This window comes from Cucurbita pepo, chromosome LG13 (genome assembly GCF_002806865.2).
Source record: "Cucurbita pepo subsp. pepo cultivar mu-cu-16 chromosome LG13, ASM280686v2, whole genome shotgun sequence".
Classification (NCBI taxonomy): Eukaryota; Viridiplantae; Streptophyta; class Magnoliopsida; order Cucurbitales; family Cucurbitaceae; genus Cucurbita; species Cucurbita pepo.
Genome location: NC_036650.1, coordinates 5736514 through 5763058, shown reverse-complemented (window position 1 = coordinate 5763058; position 26545 = coordinate 5736514). Strand labels below are relative to the sequence as shown.

Genomic DNA, 26545 nt, shown 5'->3' with positions numbered 1-26545 from the left:
ACGAAAAGTGACACGGAAATTGGTATTTTTTTTACCATTTTAGACATTAATCTCGAACTTATAAAATGAAAGTGTATTTTAAATCTTAAAAAATATTTAATAATCATTATTAAAAAACAATTATTTGGACATTTTAAATTTTGATGATAGGAAATCAATAAAATACACATTTGTTTGTGTTTTAAAAATATTCTTCCTTTTTTAATTTTAAAAATATATTTATTACTAAGACTATATTTTAAAAATACCATAAAATTTTAAAAGTAACATTAACTCTTACAAAAATTAAGTATTTTTTTATCGATATATAGTAGAATTATCGATAAATATTTTAAAATTAAAAGTAAAATAAAATACTAGAATTAAATAGTACAGCCATAGATTTAGAGACGGTAATTATATTATAATATATTTTATATAATAACAATTATAATTATCCCACCAAAAAAATGGCAATAATTTATTTAATTAATATTCTCAAATTTCAAAAAGGTTGTGTGTTCTTTAAAAAGCCAATAAAATTGTACGGAAAAGGACACAGTGCAAAGAGGAATTGTTCAAAGATGTCATGTGGCCAATAAATAATTACATAAAAATCATGAATTATTTCACAAATATTGTATTTTTATCAAAACATTATAAAATCATTTACTGCTAAGATTTTGTTAGCAATTTCATAAATATAAAAAATGAAAATAGTTTAAAATTTTAAATTAAACTTATCAATATGACCAAACAAGCGATTAATAAACTCGATATTTCGAAATTTAAAAACTAAGAATTATATAAATCTCCTTATTTATTCAATTTTTAATAATAAAAAATAAATTTGTCATAAATTATAAATTGGGTATCTAAGAAACAAATTTCCTGAAATTTCTTTGAAACTAAGTTGAGAAAATGTCGGTTTTTATTTTAGAAGAATTATATGAACGAAGATATTTATTAAATTTGGTCGTGATATTTAGCATTTATTGATGAAATAAACTTCATAAATAGACAACAAATGTTGACTCGTAGCAGAAGAGAGAGACCCTTTTAGAAGGAGACGCCGACTTTGTCATTAAGTCATTTTTGCCCTTGGTATACTGTTAAAATAGGAATATCAATTTTTTAATTATTATTATCGTTATTATTTTTATTAATTTGAAAAAAATAATTAATCTACCTTTAAATTATGATAATTAAGAAGTATAATAATTATTATTATTATTAAAAAAAAAGAATAATAATAATAATAATAATAATATTAGATTCTTGTTTCTCTTTTTAAAGGAATTTCCTTTGCTTTTCCGAGGATATAAAGGGAAAGTTGAGAATAGAGAAGGAAATAGTGGGTGACTACACGTCACGTGAGTGGCAGAAGGACGGCAATATATATATAAATTTATAAATAAATATATTAGAGGCACTCCTCGTCCTGGGTGTACGAGAAAAGATCAAACGGTTCCTTCCACGCGTAACGCGTTCCCAAATGAGAGAGAACCACATGATCCAAACGCCTTTCCGTACATGCATGCATGCATGCATCTACATAATGCCCATTCCTCCCTTTATCCATGCATGCATGCATGCACATCAAATATATATTTATTTATTCTCTTTTAAAATTAAATTAAATCTCCATTATTTAACTTTTTTAAAATGTGGCTTAACTTTTTTTTTTTAGTTTCTATATTTAATCTATTAAATTTGAATAATTTTCAAATAAAAAAATGAATTTGGTTCAATAATATTAGGGCAAATTACTATTTTATCCCTGAGGTTTGAATTAATTAAAAAATAGTTCTTTTATGTCAATAAAATGATCTAAGAAGTTAGGTTAGGGTTTTGTCGATGCATATTGCCTCGAAAAAAGTACACTTTTAGTGCTACCGATGCAAAGCATGGGTAATGTTTATGCCGTGATTTTACTTTGTGCTATAAAAACCTTCATATATGTATTTTAGGATTTTTTTTGTTTGTTTATTTGTGTCGAGGAGGAAGAGGAGGCGGCTACCAAGGAGGAAAGGTTGGATAGTTAATCAATGAGAGGATAATTAGTATATAAGTGAGAGACACTATCTTAACTGATACAAATAATTATTAGAGTTATGTTTCCAACCATATTAATTTTTTTTTTATATTTAAAAATGTCAGGTAAAAAATCGAGAATTTATGAAATATTGAAACTCCTTGATTTAACTTTAAACTCAGAGACTAATTTAATTCGTTAAAATGGTGACATGTTCTAATATTTTTATCCAAAATTTCAATGTAATTAATTGATGACGTGTATTAAATATATATTGTTTGTGTAGAAGGTAAGTTTACAAATAATGCATCGTCAAACCCATTCATAAATAAATTTCTTACCTTCAAAATAAATGTAAAGGACAAACTGAGATGGGTAACGAGTGATGGTAGGTAAAAAAATTTAAAGGAAGTATATAATATAAATACTAAAAAAATTTAAGCTTTTATCTTTTAAATTTTGCTCATAATTCAAATCCGATATAAAAAATATGAATAATGTCACAATTTAGTGCAACTTATTTTAGTTTGAATTAGTTATGGAATATATGATATTCGTAATATTCCAGAATATATTAGTTAGGAAATATATCTTAAATATCGTAATTAGTTGAATTTGAATAATAGTATATTTTATTTTATTATTAGTTTATATTTTATTTGTAGATATTATATTAGTTTATATTTTATTTGTAGATATTATTTAGTATCTTGTATCCTATTTAAAGGTTGTGAATATCAATGAAGATGAACATTTTGATCCCAATTCTTTTTCTAATTCTTAAATCTGTATTATTTTCTAATTCTTAAATCTGTATTATTTCGTTGAGAAATAATATTTTCATATCTATGCACACTTTTGAGCGGCGAGCGGTAGATATTGCGTCAAATAACCCAATAATTTTTAAAAAGCTAGTCGAATGAAAAATATTTAATTATTTAGTCTTTGAAATATTTGGTAAAAAAAGATAAATGCAAATCATGTGTTTTTGAAGAAATAAAATATAATCAAACCGACGTTTAATGTGATTACTACTTTATTAATTTTTATTTCTCCGGAGAAAAAAATGTGATTATATTTCAATTATTTATAAATTAAAATTTATTTAAAAAAACAATAAAAAAAAAAGGCATTTATGAAATATGTGGGCTACCTACACTGTACCATACACCGAGTCACAGCAAATCGCCCCCTGCACCAACAAAATTGGGGGAATTTTTTATTGAATTTTTTCTGAGAGCCCAAAGATATCAAAATATATTTATTAATAATAATAATAATAATAATAATAATAATAATAATTAAAAAAAAGAAAAAAGGAAAAAGATTTCGATTTGGCAATAGCCCTGAGAGAAGAGAAGAATAGGGGAATTCAACTGTAGAGACGTTTGTTTGATTTTCAGAGCGTCAAAGAAAGCCAAAGACGAGTTTTTTTTTTTTTTTTTTTTCACATTCGCCGTCTCCCCTCTCCCTCTCCGGACTTCCTACACGCTCGCTTCATCTTCTCTCTCCGCCGTTGCGTTTCTCTCTGCCGGTTTCCGTTCTCTCCGCCACCACACGGGGGCTGAAGCTGACCGAGCCGAACCGAACAAACAGACAAAAACCCTATTCGCTGCTCTGAACACCCAAGCCTCTCTCTCTCTCTCTCTCTCTCTCTCTCTCATTCCCAATCCCTTCCCCTCTCTCTATCTCTCTCTCTCCGCCGCCGCTTCTTTCTTCACAGTCTGTTTCTATATATATAGATTTTGTTGTTGCCCTCTTCAGACGCATTTCTTTTTGTTTTGGGAATATACAGCAACCAGTGGGGGCAGTTATTAAAACAGTTGCGACTTCTGGGGTTCGTCAATCAGTTTGAGGGTAGGGTTAGTTCTTCGTCTTCATCGGATATCTCACAGGTTATATTATTTATCTCGTGTGTTATTATTACTCTTGCGGTTTGGACCTCGGCGGAAAATTTTTGGAGGGTGCATATTTGGTTTAGGGTTTCTGATAATTTTTTTGGCACATTCAATCGGAGTTCGGATTCTGGTTGTCCCAATTTCTTATTTCGTTAGGTTTTGATTTTGTTTTTCCCTTTTCCGATCGAACTGTTTTGACGGGGACAATCTTCTGGTTTGGAATTGCTCTACTGCTTTATTCGTCAGGTATACCTTCTTTATATCTCTGCATCTCTAACCGATTCCCTCAAAGACGAGGGGTTTCGAGGTGTTTTGCTGACCGAATCTACACCGAGGCCGGGAGCGATAGTGAGGCCTTTCCTCTTACCATTCTTTTTAATTGAACCGCTTCATCATATCCTTGCTATTTCCTCTGTTTTCATCCTCTGATATTCCACTCCCGTATGAGAATTAGGTTATGTTGATTTTGCACATACGATAAGATAAAACCCGTTCAGAATGCGTTCAGCTTGTAGCCAAATTGGTAGTTACTTGCTTGAATAGTGGTGGCCGTGAAGTGGGATAATTATAGAAGATTGACTTCTTTTGTGGCATTTAGGACTTAAATTTTGAGAACCATCTTCTGCGTTCACTCCCGTGCGCGTGTTTGCAAATCCGAAGCAATTCACTGCGCATGGTCAATCTTTGCTGGAACCTTGGTTATGCCACGAAGTTGATGATACATATGGGTTGTAGTCGTGACTTGCATGGTCAGGGATGCCCGTGAAAGTTCATTCAGAGCAAAATAGAGGTTAGGCATTCGAAATAATAAAGTACAGGCTAGGGTTTTATAAATTCCTCTGCATAAGGAGTAAGGTTTCTGGAAATTTGAGGTGGTAAAGAAGGCAAGAGTTGTTTTTTTCTTCTGATATTTTGATCATGTTCAGTATTCCTTATGGAAAGAAGTGAACCCACTTTAGTTCCAGAATGGTTGAGAAATACTGGAAGCGTTACTGGTGGCGGCAATTCAAACCACCATTTTCAGTCGCCTTCGCCCCACTCAGGTACTGACTCTTTCTTTCTTTCCTTTTTTCTGTATATGTTTATTGTTACATGCTTTCAATAAAGGTGCTTTAACGTACTGCTGACTTGCCTTTGTTTTGATGTTGTGAACACCGTTAATGTATATCCTGTGTTGTTTAGATGTGCCTTCTCAATCTCAACCGAGAAATAGACCTTCAAAGACCACTGGTGATTTTGACACTTCACGTCCTGCTTTTCTGGATCGGACAGCTTCATCAAATTCAAGGAGAAGTTCAAGCAACGGCTCTGCCAAACATGCATATAGTAGCTTTAACAGGGGTCATCGTGATAAGGATCGTGAGAAAGAAAAGGATAGGTTTAACTTTGGGGATAATTGGGACCGGGACTCTCATGACCCTCTGGGAAAGATACTTCCCAACAGGGTTGATAAAGATGCTTTGCGGCGCTCCCATTCTATGGTATCCAGGAAGCAAGATGAGTTGTTTCACCGAAGAGTTGCAACAGATTTGAAAGCTGGTGTCAACAGCAGCAATGGAATGCCTCCTGGAATTAGTGTTGGTAGTAGCATTCAGAAAGCTGTATTTGAAAAGGATTTTCCGTCACTGGGATCTGAAGAAAAGCAAGGAGCATCAGAAATTGGAAGAGTTTCATCTCCTGGTTTGAGCTCATCAGTTCAAAGCTTACCAATTGGGAATTCGGCCTTAATTGTTGGTGGAGAGGGATGGACGTCTGCCCTTGCTGAGGTGCCCAGTATGATTGGAAGTACCACAGGGTCATCGTCATTTCAACAAACTGTTCCTGCTACATCAGGGGCAGGGCCTCTGAGTGTGACAGCTGGACTAAATATGGCTGAAGCGCTGGTGCAGGCTCCATCTCGGGCTCGTGCTGCTCCCCAGGCTTCTGAGGTACCCTACTATAACCTTCTTCTGCTGTATATTATGTGCTTTTTTTATCTAACAGTCTCATCGTTTTACCCCTCACTGTGGTAGTTATCTGTCAAGACCCAGAGGCTTGAGGAATTGGCTATTAAACAGTCCAGGCAATTAATACCGGTGACACCTTCTATGCCAAAAGCTTCGGTAATTGGTGCTAATGCAATTGTTGAATCTTTGTTGGATAGATTTGTTCCTGCCTCTTTATATTTCAATTTTTTTTGTGATTGTTGATTCAAAAATGAAAAGGTTGGTACTAAAAATATTAAGAGAACTGAGAACCATCTATGTGGTATCTTCACAACTTGTGTCGATCGCTGATTTCATATAAGACTAATAATACTCTCTTCGCAGCTGCTTTTGTGTCGTAGTATCAGGCACTTAGGAAGTACATATGATAATAGTCATTTTTTGGTAAAATATACTGAAAACTATGCGAGAAGAACACTAGTTATTGTTCTGATATTTTTCTGCACCTGCTGCTGGCGTCTGGTGAATTAAATTTTTCGATTTAGCTTGTTAAATAAACTCTGCTTCAACATTTTAGAAACTGTAGAATTTTTAGTGGAAGTTTATAATTCAAGTATTCTATCTCTTCACACATTGACTTAAGAACATTGTGTACGTGTTAGATAGTGGAACTCAAAGTATTTGCTAGAAGTTTCTGGTTCAAAGTCATTTATGATGTGCTAGATTATGAGCCACATTTCCCCCTTTTATTTGATCTGAAACTCAATTTAAGGATGGTTGAAAGGATAAATACTAGTTTTTCCCAGAAAAGGGGTGCCAGAGGGCTTTATCATCATCTAATGCATTCTTTGATTTAAGAAAGGGTTATTTTAAATTCTTCAAGGGGTTTGTCCTTATTTTCTTGCCTGACCACCTTTTTGGAAATTTGTAGAAATTAGATGATAGGAAAGAGATGATAAGAATTGTTTTTGGATCCAATTTCATAGTATGCGCACATGTGCTTTGCCTCTTTGACATTTTGCAGACTGGGTTATCTTTGGTTTACCACTTTTTATTCTCTCTCAAGGGTAGAAAAGGCCGGTGGTAGATTAAATAGGCTATAAGGGAAGTGTGAACTTTCCATATTAACTCTCTTCATTTGATTATTGTGCTGTAGCCAATTTGTTACTGGTGTCTGGTATTTTGTTTGTTAACGTGTTATATTTGGTAGGCAAGTTTTATTATTTATCATTTTGTTAAAATTTTACCTGAAAGATTGTTAAGCTGTTAACTGATTGCCAACCCCTTTTCTAGTATCAATAGCTATAACTTAACTGAGGATTCCTCTTCTGAAAGGTTCCAATTTGTTCTTCTATTTGTTTTGTTTTGAAGCTGATGTAAATTATGGTTGAGTTTCAGTATGGTGATGTAAAACTTGCTTAGGAGTATTAATTCTTAATAAAGACTTGGAACAAAAAAAAAAAAAAAAAAAAAAAAAAANAAAAGTTGAAGACGAAAAATATTATTTTGTAGTGTTTTATTTAATGTTCTAAATTAATTTATTCACACCTGATCAATAGTCGTTTAATCTTTGAGAAGTATAAATGGATTTAAGTATGTTATTTTTAAATTTATACTTGAAGAAATAAATGGGAATTCAAACACAGACCATATCTTTCGAGATACTTTTAGAAGATTTGTCTTTAGAAGCAATTTTGATAAAATGAATCCAAAAAGTTCTCCACCCTTGTAATATGAATATAGTAATATATCTCTGATTATTATATTTGACTGCAAATCTCCTGTTTCTTCCCTTTAGATAATCATTAACGTTTTTGTTTTTCTGTTTGTATTTTGACAGGCGCTTAATTCGTCTGATAAATCAAAGCCCAAATTAGCATCAAGAACTGGAGAACTTAATGTTACTGTCAAGGGTGGACAGCCCCTGCCCTCGTCAGTCCATGCCAACCAATCTCGTGGAGGACATGTCAAGTCCGATGCTCAAAAGAGTTCTCATGGGAAGTTTCTTGTTTTAAAACCTGCACGAGAAAATGGTGTCTCCCCTACAGCAAAGGATGTCTCAAGTCCAACTAGTAATGCAAACAGCCAGTTCGCTCTTGCACCTTCAGTTCCACATGCTCCTTTGAGAAGCCCGAATAATTCAAATGTTGCTTCTGTGGAGCGCAAGATGGCTAGCTTAGATCTCAAATCTGGAACAACTTTGGAAAAAAGACCGTCCTTATCTCAAGTCCAGAGCCGGAATGATTTCTTTAACCTCATTAAGAAGAAAACTTCAATGAGTTCTTCTGCTGTTCTTTCAGATTCATGCTCTTCTGTGAAATCTCCTTCAATTGGCCAATCTAATGAACTAACAAGGGAAGAAATTGACATTCCTGCAAGTCCTCATGTTCTTGAAAATGGTGCTGTGGAGAATACAAATGGAGATAGTTCTGAAGAGGTTAGATCATCTTGTGACAGTGGTGAAAAAACTGAGACCCACGTTGCTGCTGAATCTCTAGATGAAGAGGAGGCTGCGTTTCTTCGTTCTCTTGGATGGGATGAGAACTGTGGTGAGGACGAAGGCCTTACTGAAGAAGAGATCAATTCTTTCTATCGGGAGGTGAACAAATACTTATATTGCTTTCAACAATCCCCACTTCTAAATATTGTTCTTGTCTCTATCAGCTGATGAAGTTGTAAATTATAACCCATGCTCTAATTCTAATTTGCAGTACATGAGCTTGAAGCCATCTCTAAAAATGGGCCGTAGCATTCAGCCAAAGATATCTGTGCCGTCTGAATCTCATGAGGACAGCAAGGATGGAGCCGGTTCTGAATTGAGCTCATCTGACTCGGAAGCCTGAATAATTTTTATTTTTCACCCATGAGAAGTTCTTGTTCACAATTTTTAAGGCAGTGGGGTTAGTTCTTTTTTTTTCTTCACCTTTTTAATTTTTTTTTCTTTTTTTTTTGCCTTCTTTTTGTTTTCATGGTTTTAAAGAAATGCTGATAGGAGTTGGGGTTGGAAGAAGAGATGGATGTTAATTGAACACTGAACAGTGCAAATAGTGCAATAAGTTACAGTTGCCCAAATCATCATCCTGCCTACCTCTACAGCGGGAATTTTTGCGGTGTTTAAAAGGGCAGTTGCTGAGGTTTGGCAGGCCAATGTTTTGTCTGCACTGAAAAAGATGTATGCAAATTGCATCTTTTTGTTTTGGTTCTTTGTTATCACTTTCGAGGAAGTTTTTTTTTATTCTGGAATTTGCTTGCAAAATGAAAAAGAAAAAGAGAAAGAAAAGGGCTGCTGCTTCTTCAAAGGAAAATGAAAAAAAGTTTGTCTTCGTTCAGCATTATATTGGTTTATTATGTTGGGTAGTGTGTTAGCTTTGTTTGACATTGAATTGCACTAATTACACATAAATAAGGGATTTAATTTTAGAGATTATTGGTTCAGTGCCACTTTTGCAACTCTCATTTTTTAATTTTGGACTTTGAAAACTATTTTATTTTCCATTTTCCTTTTTTAATTAGCTTGCAGTTATCTTATAAATACTAAACTTAATGGAAGTTATAAAACCGATGGTTTGTGTCATTAAAATTTGTAGCAGATGGTTCCTTGATGAAGTTAATTCGTCACTTTTGCAGCCACTTCGTCGGCTATAGCAGTTCTTGATAAATGTATCACATTAACAACAGTCGATCCAATTGAAACCGTTCAATGTACGTATAATATCTGTTTGTTATTTCTATTTAGAAAACAAAATGAAAAGGGTACACTTACTGTAAATGGACTTGGTATTTTTTCAAATTACAATGGCTTTATCTAAGTTTATATATATATTTTCTTTTCAATCCACAACGGTTTGAAGGGAAAAAAGAACAAAAACTAAACTAAACTCTCCCACATGCAAGGTTGAAATGGCTGAAAGATTGAATATCTGACTCACTTATATTGAATGCATAAAGACATATAGACATGGTTTCAGCTTGAAATTAACATGACATTTACAAGTAGAAAAGCCCTTTGGTTCCATAGTTGGAAAAGTCAAATGATACACACAAATGACTCACACTGTAGTCTGCAGTCCACTGGAGCTATATGAAGTTGGTAATTCTTTAGCCTCTGACGTCTTACTCCGAGTGAGAAGTCCAGTAAATCAACCCACTGCAACAGACAGTATTTCAGGAAAACATAAATGGACAATAACATTATAAGAACCTCCAAAAAAGAAACAGAGCATGTTCCTGAGAGATGGTATTGGTTAGTTATACGTGATACTTGTGCTAGTGATGAAACCCCCCAATGATTTTGTTTTTCTACAGAAATAATGCAATGAATACCAAATATTAAGGGCATCTATTGATTCAGCATCAGATGGCTAAACAGAAACTATCCCTGTTCAAGCAAAAACTTCGTTTATGGCATGATTAAAACATCTTATGTAGATTTAGAGAGAGTGGAACATAGATGTTACTATATCGGTCATGCTCAAAATCAAGAGAAACATCAAGATGAAAGAACCCCATAAGCTTTTCTTTGATAAAGTGCCTTGCAGAATGATTCCACGACAAACTAGGTGGAGTGGATAATAAAAAGTGGCTGCATGTTTGTTGGCATAAATCCTAATAAAAGACAGATAGGAGAAATAAGAATTAAGATGATCAAAACGGGGAAGGCCAATTTACCTAACCAACACAAACACACACTGCAATACTCCTGCGACTCCTGTCCACACTGATGGCCCTGTTTTTACTACTGAATCTTGTATCAAGAGTCCCACTGATGCTGCTAATGAAACGAATGATACCACATAAGCGAAGAAGAGCCAAAGCTTCAATCTGTTGTCGAGGGAAGCGTCAGTATAGTTAATTACAGAAATACACTATCACCACATTAACATAAACATCAAATTCACAATGTTATCAGCGGATTCATCTAACTTTCGTATGCTTATAGGTCTAAAATGTGAGGCTTATTTCCATGATATTCTAAGTAAAAACTACCAGATAACTAGCATATTAATTCAACATGTCCTAACATGAACCAATATTGTAGTCTAGCATAAAAGCGGAGGGCATATAATTTTTTCTTTTTGAAGAAATATTAACTCATCCTACACCTTCAACAAGCAGATAACCAGAACATTTGCAACTGAGCTGTAAGCACAGCAGGAAACTCTGGCTTCTGCTGCCTGGAAAAAGAGAACAGTTTCTAAAACATGCACCTGCTAATTCCTTCTAAAACTAGCAAAAATTGAAGGGCCTGTTCTGGTCTGTGTCAACTTTTTCTCGTTTCATCATCCTTTTGTTACTCCGTGCACCCCCCCCCCCCCCCCCCCCCCCCCCCCCCCCCCNCGGCTAATTCTTCACAGTGATTAAACCATATGGAGCAAGTTGCAATTTGAATGTCAATACCGTGCACAATTTTGTTATTTATTCAATTGGAGAGTCAGTATGTGCATAATTAATGTCACCTTTCATTGGTTAGCTCTCGTACTAGTTTGGCAGCTGCATCCATTGATCAATAAGCCTTCCATATAGATTTGAATTCTACAACTACCACTTTAAGAACTCCATTTTTAAGAGGGTGTTGATGAAGTTTCTACTAGATTTCAGCTTGCAAGTCATTAATAGTTTTATTCCCAAACAAGGGTCACAACTACTCCAGGTGTGAAGAAATGGTCTTGAATGCATCATACCATACCAAACCACCTGATAAGTTCAAAGCCCCCTTCACAAATTATATTCAGAATTTCATGATCCCTATGAAAGTTAATGTTTTTCTTTGGTCTCTCTTTTATAGAGGTCCCAATCTCAACTTTTTTTCTTCTTTTTTATGAAAATGTTTCAATCTCAATACTGCCGACACATTACAGAAGTTCCCATTTTGGGCTTTGTCCCCCTCAGTTTATTGTCTTTGACAGGACGAGGAACTCATATCTTCCTCTATTGTTCTTTTTCTCTTGTTGGCTGGTCAGTCTTCTTCTTTTTCTTTTTTTTCTTTTTTCATTTTGATGAACAATCGGGCTTTGATGGATAATCGGCTGGTCTTTTCTTTTGCTAGAATTTGTGATGGACCTATACTCTTCTTTGGTCTATTTGGAAAAAGACAAGTCAATGAATTTTCTTTTAAGATACGTCCGCTTCGAAGGATGGCCGATGAAATATCGTATACAGCATACTACCTCTAGACAGTGATCAAACCACAAAAAATTATTTCATAATTCTAGTATTTTCATGATTATTCTCCAATTGAAGGATCACCTTTTGTAGTTTAGTGAGTGAAGCACCTCTTCCCCAACCACTAGATTGTTCTATAAACCTCTTTAGGTCGTGTATCTCATCAAATGCACCGTAATCCTGAGATAGCAATCCTATAAGATATGATGTTTGGGAGGAATGATAAATGTTAAAAAGAGATTTTCTAGTAACAAAATTTTTATTTCCATACAAAATCAAGATGAGTAGCGACTCTTCTGTCTTAGCTCTTGAGCATCACAATCTCTAATACACCACTTTCGATGGCTCTTCGCTAATGTTTACTATCACTTGGACCATTCTATCAGGAAGTTACGTTCTGTGTTTCCGTTCCTGATAGCTATGCACATGCATGCTCTTCATCATCAACTCTCCTATCACTAGGCACGTATTTATGTACTTCCTGAACAACCTCACTCTTGCCCCTTAGTTCCTTCTCTACTCAACCCACTAAATGGAGAGATGGATCAAAAAGGGTATAAAAGAATTGATTGATGGGATGTCCAATTAATATTCAGTACAGTATAAATGTTGCTCGCAAGAAAAAAAAAAGAGAGAAGAAGTCTCGGTGCAGAAATTGCATCTCTAAATTGCTCTTACAAAACACGGCCATTGACACAATGTTTAACTTGTGTTTCCTGTTTGATTTTTCATCTTATCCAAGCTTATAATATTCAATTGCACAGGTTCAAAGTTCCTGATGAGTGCTCCAACCAAGCCCTACCCCAACTTCTATTGCAAACACGCAAGGTTTGAATCGAAGTGCATTCGATATTCTAAATTGCAAATTACGAATTAAGACCCAGGTGTAAGCTACGAGTTCATAAGATCCTAACACATCCAGGGAGAATAATCCTAACAAGGTACTAAATCACAATCCACATCAACTCATCGAAGAAGAACACAGTGACATTGCTTTCAATCGAGACGAATGATCAGACAAAGAGGGTCATAACATGATTAGTAGATAAGACAAAAACTTCTCACCTCCATTCGCCCTCCTCATATGGAGAATAATCAATGTCTTCTCTGCGAACGCAATTGAACATCAAAGCCGCAAAAGAAGCAAAAATACCTACAACCCCAATACCAAACCACCGTCAAAAACCCTAACGAACTCGCAAATGAATAAAGCGCGAGGCGAGAATAAAGAACCTGGGAGGTAGTGGACGAAGGAAACGGCAACAGAACTGCAGACAACGGCGTCAACCCAGAACCACCATCCGGCACCAAACACAGCTCCGGCGACGCCAGGGCCGAAAATTGACCACAGCTCCGCCAAATCCATTTGTGGCTTCTTTCTTTGCCTTCTCCTTGCGATAGAGGTTTGAGACGGATCGATTTAGAGAGGCTAATATGAACTGAATAACAGCACAGCTCCCATCGATCTTCAGTTGAAATTCTGATATTATTCTCCGCCTTTTTATATATATATATATATATATAATTAAATTACAAAATTTCGTCCATTAATTTACATATATTTTTTTAAATGATTTAATTATCTAATTCTATGTTTAATCAATTATTTAATTTTTAAACACATATTTAATAAATTATTACTTATGTATTTTAATTTTAAATTTTATATTTAACAAATTATTACTTATTCAATATATATATTTTTAAATTTTATTAGAAATAGAATATAAAATCTATGCAATATATTAGTTAATTTAAAATTAATTATTTTATTTCTGAAAATGTAACTTGAAAATGATTGATATGTGTAAGAAAAAGAGAGCATCTTGAAAAAGAAAAAGAAAAAAAAAATATATATATATATATATGCTTATTGAGTTCTTAAAGAAAAAANAAGGCATAGATCCGATAAAGCAATTACGCGGAGTTAGGCCAATGGGTGTATGACACGTGGATAATCATACACCCTCACTGGCAACCTAATAAAAATATCTTCTAGAAACCAACTGCCTTTCACTGCCTGCAAATAACGCGATTCTCTCTCTTCTTTTCTCTTCTCTTCTCTTCTCTTCTCTCTCATCCCAATCGAAAGCGAAATCGAACTGCGAACAAAATTAAATCATTTCACAAGAAAAAGGGATCCGAATACAACAAGAACCATACTAATTTCAGACCTCAATTCTGGTTTTCAGCTCATCCTTTCCTCATCTCTACCTTTGTAACCGAAGAGTTGGACCAGGATTTCAGGATTAGGGTTAGGGTTAGGGTTTGTTTTTTTCTTCGTTTAATCTACGTAGTTTGTGCATGCGAGGGCTTGGATCAGAAAAGCGTATGTGTATGGGAGTGTTGGTATTTGGATAGAGTGGAATATGGGGATTTGACTATGGGACGCGCCACGGATGGGTTGAGTTCTGGTTATTGTTGGTGATGACTAGAGACCGATGTCACCTGGGAAAGAAGATGATGGGTAGGGGTGCGGATGGAGGTTGTGGTACTGAGGAGAGGCCTTGTTTAGTGGCACGAGTGCCGAACAGAATAACGTTGGCCCAAACTCAAACACACGAGGAGAAGTTGTCTACTGTGGACATTGATTATTACGCGCAGGCTCAAAAGGCTTTATGTGAGCGTTCGCCATTTGATGTAGCGGAGGAGACTTCAGCTCCTTGTGTGTCTACTTTGCCCAGTAGGTTGGGTAACTTCTTGAGTAGACATACGGGTGGTAAGAAACGGCAGAGGAAATCCAATTCCGGGGCAGACAAGAAGTCTTCTAGACAAGGTGAAAGGTCGCGTGGCTCCAACATTTGGGTTGAGACAGAGGAATATTTTAGAGACTTGACGCTGTCTGATGTAGACACTTTGCGTGCAGCGTCTTCCTTTAGCGGGTTAGTGTCTAGGAAATGTTTTTCAATTCCCTCATCAGGAAATGTCCCAGAAGCAAATGTAGGTGGCAGTGAGAATGTTAGTGGCGAGAATACGGATGGGGCCATTGTTAAAGACGAGGTTGAGGATGATCGTTTGTGTCCGGATGTGGGCATGGTTGAAGCCAGTGGCTCACTTCTGGAGGACAAGGGTTGTTCGAATTTGGATTCTTCTTGCGGCTTAGAATGGCTTTTAGGCTGTAGGAATAAGGTGTCTCTAACTTCGGAGAGGCCTTCGAAGAAGCGGAAGCTTCTAGGTGGTGACGCAGGGTTGGAAAAAGTTCTGGTTGCTTCTTCTTGCGATGGTAACTCATCTTTATGCCACTTTTGCTCCAAGGGCGGTACTAACAAAGGGTTAAACCCGTTAGTTACTTGCAGTCGTTGTCATGTGGTGGTTCACAAGAAGTGCTATGGCATTAGAGAGAAAGTCAATGGATCCTGGTTGTGTTCTTGGTGTAAGCAGAGGGATGAAATTAATGAATCCACGAAACCCTGTTTGCTCTGTCCCAGGCAGGGTGGTGCTCTGAAACCTGTACACAAAAACGTTGACAGTGGAGTTTCTGTTGAATTTTCTCATTTATTTTGTAGTCAGTGGATGCCAGAGGTATATATAGAGGACTTGACGCAGATGGAGCCTCTTATGAATCTGGGAGGCATAAAAGAAACCCGGAAAAAGTTAGTATGTAACATATGCAAAGTCAAGTATGGAGCCTGTCTTCGTTGCAGCCATGGTATGTTTATTGCCCCCATTATTTCTACCATACTCCTTTTCTGTTTGGATAATGCATCAGAAGCACATTCTACGTGGCTACTATGGTCGTCAGATTTTGGATCATGTTTTTCTTATTGACTTCTGTATGCTGTTGTAATGGGTAGATTATTTTTATTCTTTCTTGCAGAAAAGCATGTTTATGGTTTATGTGTTAATGTCATTTGTACAGAATATTTTAGAAGTTGGTCGAAATCTGAAATTAGTGAACAATTTTTTTCTACTACTCTCGAGGTTTGATTTTATGTTCCTGGCTGCTCTCTCTCTCCCCTCCCCGCTCCATCTTTCTCTCCCACACATACACAATTATGCTTTCTGACTTCTTAGGAAGATTAGTTCTTGAATTATTTTACTACTACCATCCTATTGACAGGGAGTATTAAGAGAGTGGCGTTTGTTCATATTTGTTGGTTATAAATAGTTGTCAATTAATTTATTTTGTTTAGGTTTATGAAATTCAAATAAAGAATGGGTATTTATGTCGTTTTAGACAGTCTCTTTTAAAAACATGCTGATTGGGGGCGTTAACAGGGCAAACTAGTTTCTTCTTTCATGCTTTGTCTGTCATATTGACTGATAGTTATAGGGGAAACTTTCTTATAGGATGTTAGTGGATCCTGATTTGCCATAAAGAAATGATCTCCAGGAATTTCTAGATATTTTATAATTCGTGCATTCCTACTTATCAACCTCTTATTGGAACTCTAAAGTGCCGAGTAGATACACTTTTTTTATGGATAGAAAACATTGTATTAACTCAAAGAGCAGATAAAGGAGACAAGATGAACAATTATCCTCCCAAAAAAAGCAAGAGAGATAGATCAAAAAGACTCCAATGGACTTGAATCAAGTTTATTGGATTTTACGCAACTCCTCAATTAGAGAAATTGGACCAATTTAAACCCCAAATCTTCCATTGTCAAAGAATTCTATGATTTTTCTATCTAATCTCCAACAAAATAGTCATTAATAGACTAGAGATTTTCTGTCTTTTTCTTGGATTACACATCCCTCTTGTAAATTTCACTCATCAATGAAATTGTCTCTTATAAAAAAAAAAAAAAACAAATTTTTTTTTGTGAGTTCTTGGCTGGCTTGTGCGCACCTCAAGTATTCTCATGGGACAAATATCTTTGGTTTCCTAGGCAACTCATAAGATATTAAATCTTGGGTGCGCTTAAGCTAGTAGAAGGAATAAGTCCTGAAATCTCTTAGAAACACACTTTGAGCAATTGGAAGTTTGTATAGTCTTCAGTGAATGAAGGCAGAGGATTTTGTTTTCTGAAATAGAAACCAAAGAGGCAAAAGGAGTGTATTATATAAGTACTCAATGTCTTTACTTGAATTTTGTAAACAGCATAAATAACATGGCAGGCGTTGGAAATCATTTATGGTTTTAGTTGAGGTTGAAGATATGTAGTTTTATATTGCGAAGGGACCAAGCAGGCACCTGTATCACTGAAGGTTTCTTTGTAACCTTGATTGTAACCAAGTAATCACCTGAATTTTCTCGGGGACATTTGTATTCCTGATGAGTTTATGGAGGCTGTTTAGAATTCTGACAGATGAAACCGTTGATCATAAAAATGAAAGATGAATTGATGTATAGTTTCATGATATTCTAGTGTTCATATTCTGGTTGGGAATTTCTTATATAAAAAAATGATGGAAGTCCATCGTTCAGCCTTTTTGTTTATGCTAAGGCATTGTCTGAATGATAGGTTTTGAGTGGAGATGTTTCGGTCGGACACTCTTGCAGTTATAGTGATGGTGACTTTGCTGCAAGGGCATAAAGATAATGAACATTTTAATTTGGGCAGTTGCCATCTCGCTGGACTCTTTCTTAAATCTACTGATGGAGCATTTTCTAATGTTAGGAATATTCTGTCCATCCTGCTTTTTAGGCAAAGCTTGCTAGACAACTATTTCAAATGGGAATGATTCCAACTAAACATGTTCCTAAGAAGTTCACTCGTAACACATCTTGTGTCCACTATTAGAGTAGTTTCTAAAGTCAACGTCAACTACTTCAATGTTTAATACATCTACTCTTTTTCTTGAGGTTAAATATTCAAATCTATCATCCCAACATTTGTTGTAAAAAAATATAGTTTGGACCGTTTAGATACAGTTTTTAAGAGTATTTTCTAAGATCTTGGGTTCTATTAAACAATCAAAATTTTGTTGAAATTTTTTTAAGTGTTATATTTCCAGCTAGCTGAAGGTACCATAGCAAGGTGTATAGATTTGACGAAAAAAGTCATAATTGCTAGTCACTGCTATGCTTAATACTACAGCAGCCAACGTTATACTATGGAGATGATCTGATTGTAAACTTTTCCACTAGACAAGCAAAGGTGGCAGAGATATGATTGGCAGCTGCCATGGGGCAAATGTGCAACCTATTTTTGAGTTGAGCTTTCTTGAATGAGAACATCAGTAAATCTTTGGACTGGAAGGTTTCTTTCTTGGCAAAAATTTCAATCAACTTGTATTGTTCTATGTGACATTGATATCCTATTTCATAGATGTAGTGTTTAAATTGAATTGGAAGAAATCTACTAACATTTGAAGGCTTTGGAGAATCCATTCTTATTTCTCTTATGTATGGTTCTCTCTGCATCTAATTTATAAAAAAACTGATGCACGATATAGAAGAGCATACAAAAAGGGTGATGAGATATCCCCACAATACCAAAGGGTTACAAAAAGGGTGCCCAATTGGTCATAATCTGTACAAGGTCATACTTACAAAATTACAATAAAACTAGATAGAAAACACTAGATGGAAGCAAAGAGATTAATAGTCTCAAAACTCCTGATGTTAGACTTTGAAGACCTACAGCCCCCAAAGAAGCCATCACCATATTTGTCCACAAAACTCTACCATGACCCTTAAAGGGATTTCTGCACTTAAGCTGAATGATAAGACTCCTCAATTTCATTACATAAACACCAATGGATACCAAACAGAGAATAATTTGTCCCACCTGTCTCTCAATAAATCACAGTGTAGGAATGATATCATGGTTGTCCGCATCCCTTCTGCACATTACGCACGAACTAGGGGAAATGCCATCTTTGAAAGTTTCTCTTTCTGAGTTCTTTGGTACATTCACAGTCATTTCATTTGAAAACAGGCCATGTTGGCATTCAGAGGTGGAAGTCGTCATTAGCATGAAATTTAATAGGTGGTTCTCTTTTGCATCCACCGATACCCTTAATTTGAGAACAAATATTGTCAAATATTTTTTTGATCTGAAACTATCCGACAGGTACTATGCACAATAAATCTTCATTTTACTTATAGAATCCAAAGTGAGGAAGAGATGATTTATGAGGATGAGAAGTCTTCATAACAACAAAATAAGCCACTTAAAAATGCCTATCCAAATTGCATTAGAAATTCCAAAGTTTAGTGGGGCTTTTGACTTTGACATACTAGAAATGAAATAACTATGTCTGGTATGTTGGAATAACATTTTGAATATTAGTTGAAACCTTAATCTATTTATATACTTCATAAATTAATTAATTGCACACAGTTAAATTTGATTTGTTAAAAGCATTTTGTTTAATAAGTTGCTTCATAATGAATTTGTAGTTAGTAATTTCTAATTAAAAACAAATAAATTAATTAAAAACAATTAAATTACATTTTGTATTAACTATTTTTCATGGGTTAATGTGCCATGTTCAACACTGACATAGATAAGGTTGCTCATTCCCCCAGTTTCGTTACACATGCATTTAAACAGCCCCTAAAAATTTACTTATTCTGAACAACCATTAAATAAATGCCGTATGGCTGTGCTGTGGCTTCCTTACCATTGTTAAGGCAAACTGATTTGGTGCAATTTGGTGAAGGCTATCCTTGGCCTGTTATATTAGAAAAATAGTCAAAGAGGAAATTCTGAAGACAAGACTAAGGATTCTGCATTTTGCATTCAGAGAAAATTTGGGAGGCAGATAGTTCTTTTTGCTCTTCTCAGGCTTACTCTTGTAATTACAACCACCCTTTGGGTAATGCCATTTGGACTATTCTCCAGGTTTGGAGGATAGTTCGTCTTCCTTCTCCCTTTTTGTAGTTTTTCTTGGATAATTTTTTTATGCAGGAGAAAACAAGTTCCAAACACTAATACGATCCTGTCAAATGATTTATCATAAAAAAGATTGCTTATTCATTTCCAATGAAATGATTTAACATATAGTGAAACTGTAAGCCTTTAACGAGCCCATCTCTTTTTACTGGTGAGTGGTAATTCCTCCAGAAATGTCCTATATCCCCCTTCAGATCCCTCTCTGGTATAAGATTGGCTTTTCTTCTACTTGGTCAGTGATCCATATATTGCTCTATTAGATTGGATATTTGGATTTGCACTCAATGATTGGCTCTTGAGAAGTACACATCTATTCATGACAACATAATTTATACTTTGATATGTATGCTAATCCTCAGCGTGCATTTGTTCATACGGTTTATCGTCCTGTTCTCTGTCCTTACATGGTGATGAGAGCAGGAGCTTTCTCTGTCTTGAATGCTTTAATTCGCAGAATAGTGTTGACTTGATATGGTTCTTCTTTGGTTTGTTGTATTGATTAATATGATCTAATTTCTTCATTTGTTTGGGGATGATTTTTAGTATTTGGATTTGCTTTTCACTCTTCATGTTTTGATTTTTCTGTTGTCTCATTCCCTCCACCCCTTTGAACTGTCTCCTACCCGTTTTTAATGGTTATCTTGCTGGGTTGTTGCTCTCAGGAACCTGCAGAACCTCCTTCCATCCAATTTGTGCAAGGGAGGCTAGAAATAGAATGGAGGTCTGGGCAAAATATGGGTGTGATAATGTAAGTGTGAATTATTCCCATTCTAGAATTCAGTCTGTATGATAACAATTTTCAAAGATCTAAGGATCTAAAGGTTTGTTTCTATCAGGTTGAGCTTCGTGCTTTCTGTTCAAAGCACTCTGACAGTTGGGATAGGAGTAGCGGCCAATGTCCTTCTGAAGCTGTTAACAGTAGCTCATATGTTGTCAGCCACCTTCCAGTAACATTGTCAATTAACAGGCCACAAAAATTAGTAGGGAGAAGGAACATTGATAACCTTTTACTCTGTAAGGAGGCTTCTGATACGAATTCTGGAAAATTGGATGGTGGGGAATCAGAAAATATAGGATCCACTGATCCCAGTTTGAATGCTGATTGTTTTGATACACACAAGTCTACTGTCCAGGGGGTTGAGGATGTTAACCCACTTGACTCCCTTAAACTTGCATCGATTATGAAAAAGGTAATTTTGCAAGTCGATCTTGTTTTTTCTTTTAATTTTTTTACTTCTTATCTCTCTAGGACTGTCTTACTTCAATTGTATGTCTGCCTTCGTGCAGTTGATTGATCAAGGAAAAGTGAACGCTAAAGATGTAGCCTCAGAAATTGGCATACCGCCTGATTTATTATGTGCAAAACTTGCTGTAATGCCTGCCATTATTAATTTTTTTGTCATTATTGTTTTGACTTTTTCCCATATAAAAAAAGTCATCTGCTTATGTTGTCCTTCATGTTTCAGGCTGGCAACCTTGTCCCCGACTTGAAATCCAAAATTGTCCGATGGCTAAGAAGTCATGCTTATATTGGCACCTTGCAGAGAAATTTGAGAGTCAAACTCAAGTCGGCTGTTGCTAAAGCTGTTGATGGATCTGCTGATCGTTCAGACTCATTGTCAGTACCTGATTCTGATAATTCAGACCTTATTGCTAATAAGATGGTTACACTTAGAAGAAAAACTAAAAGCAATATTAGCCATTTGAAGAGTGACGAAATCAAATCTTCATCTGAAGAAACTTTAGGTGGCCCTTGTCTAGTTATGCAAAGTGATACCTTGGACCAGCAAGCTTGTGAAGAACAAGGTGATTCAAATAAGGAATGCATCCAAGATGCTGGTGAGAAGGTGAGCATGTCATCATTAATTTTTTTTCTTGCCGTTCTTTTTTGGGCTGTTAATCTTTTTATTTATCATATGGAATCCATATGATGATTTGTACAGTTATGGTTTGTTCCCAATTGGGTGTACCTGGTTGCTTTGATTTCTTCTCTGATGAACTTATGAAGTATTCAGTTATTGGACAAAGGAATGAATGTTGTTTGTTTATGGAGGTGGTTGCAATAGATGGATTATATTATGTCTACGCAAAATAGACTGGCACTCTTGTTCTTATCTGTCTCTATGTTAGTTCATTGTTTATTTGCTGCATTTTCAGGCCCTAAGGTAACACCTTGATGTGCTGGTTTATGAAAAAAGTTATGCATGATCACTTTTAATTTTTTTTTTCTTTTCATAATCATAGTTCTCAGAATGCTGTTCTTATTTTTTTTATTTATATAGCCAATAATAACTGGCTCATGCAATCAAGTAGATAGGTTGATAAAAGAAGTGTGCTGAGGAGGGGAGAATCTCTATGCAATTTTGCATGTGTTGGTATTTTAAAGATTTTTAAATGTTGGTTTGGAGTGGCTTCATATTGAAGAGAACATGGTATAGGGGCTGCGGACAGTATTCATCAAGTATTACATGCATATTTTAACCTTTCGGTTGTCAAGAGATTGGGGATTCTCTGGGTACTAAAATGTATTGCCATAATTTTGCTTGACTAGTTTAAAATTTTCATTTTGTTGTGCTCAATGACACGCTACAAAATGTCGCATCTGTCTATCTTTCATGTTCTGTTTGTTCTGACTAGTTCTGGATTGATAAGAGTTGGGAAGGTCAAAAGTGATAACGTGTTCCTCATTCTATTGATTTCTTTCTATCTATGGTGTAAATTTCCCCCACTTTTTCATCATTTTAGCTACTCTACACTTTTGTCCAACTAGACATCTTTGTAATTTCATCCATGAATGAAATTGTTTCTTATAAAAAAAATGAATCTTCCTGTGTTCCTCCCACAACTAATGTTTCTTGGTTTCTCTATCCATTGGTTAGCGCTCTGCCATCATTCTCATTGGTTGTAAGGTCTGTTGTCATGTGTCAATATGTTGCCCTTCACACTAATCAATTCACCCCAGAAGCCATGTGGTCATTGAGGTTGGAATGGAGAAACTAAGTCTAGCTGTCTACAGCTCACTCTCACTTCGCTGCCTCCATGGTCATAATATCATAACACCTATCAGGTTTATACTTCGATCAGATTCTTGCATTTTGAGTTGGAACAAATCCCTAAGGTGGCCTTAAGTTCAGTAATCAAGTAGAAGGATAGGGGATGAGAACTCCTCCTAGTGGAAAGTTAATGATAAATGATGGAACATTACGGATGCTAAAGCAAAATTTGGCCAACTTTAAGTGGATACAGGTGGTTAGCTAGAGTTGCATCATATCGTCTTCATAATTGCTGTCAAGAATTAGTAAAACACCCTTGGTGTTTTAAAAAGCCTCCTGAGGCGGGTACCTAGGCACTAGGTGCACATCTAGGTGAGCCATACAGCAGGTGTGCATGCCTCCCTTTGAAGCCCCAAGGCATTGGGCTTGCATCTTGCGTTCAGGATTTTTTCCCTCCATATTCTCACTTCGGACCTTGCTTTCTTTGCTACTTCTCTCCACCATCCTTCTTTGCCCCCAAACTTTCTACATAGTATGGATAGTTTGAACTCTAAATTCATATGTTATCTGTTTCTTTATTATAAATCTTTTTTTTNATGTATATATATATCTATGATTATAGTTATGTATTTTTCCATATATAAATCCTGCATTTAAGCCTTGAAAGGCTATTGCGCTTTAGAGCACCTCAAGCTTTATTAGCTCTGCCCTTACGGATTACATTGTCAATAGCCCATTTGAGTGCCTTTCTCTGTAAGCCTAGAAATCCAGTGTCACTTTGACACTCCATTCATCGTACATTTCTCTTTTTCTTCTCACTTTCTTTGTGTAGATATGTGAATGGATGTTAGGTAGCTTTTTTATCCGAGGAAGGTGCAAAATTAGGCCAATTTCAAATTGCACACAAATCATAATAGTGTTTTAATAGATTACTCAAATGAGAATTGATCAGAAGTGTCTGGCCATTATTTTCGTTCATTGCTTCTCATTTTTAAGAAGCATGTGCAACTTTTGGTAACAAAAAAATCAAGTTTTTTTTTTGTTCCCATTTCCAATTTTCCCCAAAAATATGAATAAGCGCATTGTTGTATTATATAGGAACTTACATAAATTTGTGGAAAGAGATCTCCAATGAGCTCCTTTCTTTTTCTAGCCTGGTTCAATGTGTTATGGGTGGTGGGAAGGAAACGTATTTATGGGAGGACCAATGGGTGGGGATAAACATCTCTGCACTACGTTCATTGTGTGGCTGAGGTTTTGGTTCTTTGGTTCTTTTTTGGAGCTCTCCCTTTTTTCCACTTTGTCATTCGTTGTCTGTTAGGGAAACAATGGATGTCACAATTTTCTTATTTTTGATCGGAGAGTTTGAGTTTAGATTTAGGAGAAGGGATGTTTGTTTTTCAAGTCCTAACCTTTGTGGGGGTTTCTCTTGTAGCTCTTTTTTTTTCATTGTTTGTTGAACTCCTCTTCTCTCCCTATAGGTATGGTTCTTTCTGCTCCATAGAAGGATAAAATTCCAAAGAAAGTTAAGCTCTTTGTTTGGCAGATTATTCGTAGAAGAGTTATTCTCTTGATTGGCTTTCATGAAAGTTGCCTTTGTTGGTTGGTCATTTTATTGTATTCTTTGTCTGAGTGCGGAGGAAGACATGGATCATATTCTTTTGAGTTGCAATATTGCACGATCTTTTTGGAGTCACTTTTTTGAGATGCTTGGCTTTCCGTTAGCCCCTCACAAAGATCTGAGTGAGATAATCAAGGTGTTCCTTCTCCATCCACCATTTAGGGATAAAGGAAATATTTTGTGGCATGTTTGGGGTGTATGGTTTGTTGTGAGAGATCTTTTGGGAGAAAGGAATGATGGAGTCTTTAGAGGAGTGGAGAAGGATTTGAGAGATGTTTGGTCTCATGCTAGATTCTACGTTTTCTCTTTGAGCTTTTGGCGAATGGTGATGAAGTCTTTTTATAATTATTCTTTAGATCTTATCTTGCACAGTTAGAGCCCTTTCCTTTAGTGGTTCTCCCTTTTGCAAGCTTGGTTTTTCAAATGCCGTTTTTTCATCAATGAAAGGTTGATTTCACATTTTTAAAAAAAAGTTGTATAGGAATATTCTTTTACCACTCTTAATAGGAACGTTGCGTTTTCAGGTTGTGGCATGTCTTTTGCTTTCCGTGGATTGATGTTTCTCTTCTTGCTGCTCCTTATATTTTGAACAATTAGCTGACGATGGCATTTTCATGAAGTTGAACCTTTCTTCCCAAAAATTCCCCAAGTTACCATAGTTCATGAATTTTTTAATTTGAATTTGAATTAATTAATTTATCTTTTAGTTTTTTACTTTTCCCGTACCCATGGTAAGTGATTTTGTTCATCCATGCAGCATTTAAACGAGCATGATAGTTCTCAAGATACTCCAAGGAATTTGCCAAATGATGTAGGTATGTTATGAAGTTTATGATCAATTCTTCTCTATATGTTTCCAGATCAATCGTGTTTTTCTCCCCTCCCATATTTATTTGGTTGATTCAAGACAATTTTTAATCTTTGATAGACAATAATAAGTTTGTAAGTAACTTATTTCTGTTACCCATCTAATGACACCAATGCTCTCTTCTAGGTTTTTGAAATGCTTCCACAAGAAAACTATTTTCAATAACTTAGTTGATCCCTATCCCTTCCTTCCCCAGATTTTAAAATTTATTGCTTTTGAATTTCTTGGCTTGTGGGAATCCAAAACATGCCTACTGAACTTAATCTGGACAATGTATGAAAGTATGAGAGATGAAGTTTAATCCCGTTTTGATGGCTATTGGAACTCAGTTCTTTTCTCTCTTTTTTTTTTCTTTGAGAAACCAAAAATAAGAGGAGAGGCGTTAAACTAATAGCCCATGAAGCCAGACCTTAACTATACAAAAAAGGCTTGACCTAATGGGTGATAACAGCAGTCTTTGGAAGTCAAAGCCAAGAGGCATTGAGCCTACGAGAGACCACATGTACTCCCAAGATAAGATCCCTTACAATCCCTCTAAGATTTCTGATAGTCCCTAAAAACAATATTATTTCTTTCCCACCAAATACCTTAAAGAATAGCATAAAAGCTAGCCTATCACACCATTTCTTATAGAGACCGTTTGGTTGAAGGTTTTGTATAAGATACGTGGAAAAATAATGACTGAGAAAAGAATGTTTGAGGATTGAATGTCTGAGATTCAAATATCTGTATTTGGTGTTGCATGTTCCAGGTTATCAAAATTTCATAAAAATAAAGTATTTTCAACAATTTTATTACATTATTTAATTTATCTATTCATTTTAGAAATAAGTAATTTATTTATTTAACAATTTTTTTGTCAAAAGAAATTAAATAAGGTCCCAGCTTTCAGATTCAGCCACCCATAAATCAGTAACCGTAGCTTTTTGTCATGGGAAAGGGAAAACAGCTGGAAGTATCATCTAGCTAAAGTTTCCTCCCCAAGCCTGTGTCTTTTCAAAAGGGCACTCTGTTTTTGGATTCTTAAAAGTCTTGTGGGACTTTATCATCTGGTTCAATTTTTTATTTATCTAACCCTTCAATTGGAGGGAAGCTATGAGTCAGTGTGTGAATCCTAGCTTCCCTGGTTTGATGTTGTTCCATTTGATTTGTTTTTTAAGTCCCTTCATTTAAGTACATTTTTTTTAATAAGAAACAATTTCATTGATGTATTAAATTTACTCCCTAAAAGGGGCATAAGTAGATGTTTTCATGCTATCTGCACCCCCCCCCCCACC

The 26545-nt window shown here is 35.5% G+C and overlaps 3 protein-coding genes across 4 annotated transcripts in view; 2 read left to right on the top strand and 1 right to left on the bottom strand.

The window, feature by feature from the left end:
• The first annotated feature begins 3387 nt into the window (after window positions 1-3387).
• On the top strand, window positions 3388-9264 carry LOC111808812. The gene is made up of 5 exons (XM_023695005.1): window positions 3388-4955; window positions 5095-5840; window positions 5925-6014; window positions 7678-8436; window positions 8549-9264. The coding sequence occupies exons 1-5, from the start codon at window positions 4847-4849 to the stop codon at window positions 8678-8680; spliced, it is 1836 nt and encodes a 611-aa protein (XP_023550773.1). The 5' UTR covers window positions 3388-4846; the 3' UTR covers window positions 8681-9264.
• A 474-nt stretch (window positions 9265-9738) lies between these two features.
• On the bottom strand, window positions 9739-13489 carry LOC111808065 (transmembrane protein 50A-like). Its single transcript, XM_023693850.1, has 4 exons — window positions 13233-13489; window positions 13065-13152; window positions 10506-10658; window positions 9739-9984 (listed from the first exon to the last, which is right to left on the bottom strand). The coding sequence occupies exons 1-4, from the start codon at window positions 13363-13365 to the stop codon at window positions 9951-9953; spliced, it is 408 nt and encodes a 135-aa protein (XP_023549618.1). The 5' UTR covers window positions 13366-13489; the 3' UTR covers window positions 9739-9950.
• Window positions 13490-14004: 515 nt separating this feature from the next.
• The window catches only part of LOC111808351, a 17914-nt gene continuing 5373 nt past the window's right edge, over window positions 14005-26545 (top strand). Inside the window, exons 1-6 of one of the 2 annotated variants that reach the window (XM_023694276.1) lie at window positions 14005-15648; window positions 20449-20534; window positions 20623-20976; window positions 21074-21157; window positions 21253-21633; window positions 25158-25211. In XM_023694276.1, the coding sequence (XP_023550044.1) occupies window positions 14427-15648; window positions 20449-20534; window positions 20623-20976; window positions 21074-21157; window positions 21253-21633; window positions 25158-25211 (2181 nt within the window). In that variant the 5' untranslated portion in view covers window positions 14005-14426. Of the gene's footprint in view, window positions 15649-20448; window positions 20535-20622; window positions 20977-21073; window positions 21158-21252; window positions 21634-25157; window positions 25216-26545 lie in introns of both variants that reach the window. The other variant, XM_023694275.1, reaches the window with a different exon arrangement.

Bases quoted from the DNA above. Each gene is read 5' to 3' on its own strand.
- LOC111808812 (XM_023695005.1), top strand. From the start codon at position 4,847: ATGGAAAGAAGTGAACCCACTTTAGTTCCAGAATGGTTGAGAAATACT. The intron at 5,841-5,924 runs GTACCCTACTAT...TCACTGTGGTAG, and splicing joins CTGCTCCCCAGGCTTCTGAG to TTATCTGTCAAGACCCAGAG. The intron at 8,437-8,548 runs GTGAACAAATAC...TCTAATTTGCAG, and splicing joins TCAATTCTTTCTATCGGGAG to TACATGAGCTTGAAGCCATC.
- LOC111808065 (XM_023693850.1), bottom strand. From the start codon at position 13,365: ATGGATTTGGCGGAGCTGTGGTCAATTTTCGGCCCTGGCGTCGCCGGA. The intron at 10,659-13,064 runs GTGAGAAGTTTT...CCTCGACAACAG, and splicing joins TATGAGGAGGGCGAATGGAG to ATTGAAGCTTTGGCTCTTCT. The intron at 9,985-10,505 runs GTAAATTGGCCT...TGTCTGTTGCAG, and splicing joins TGTGTGTTTGTGTTGGTTAG to TGGGTTGATTTACTGGACTT.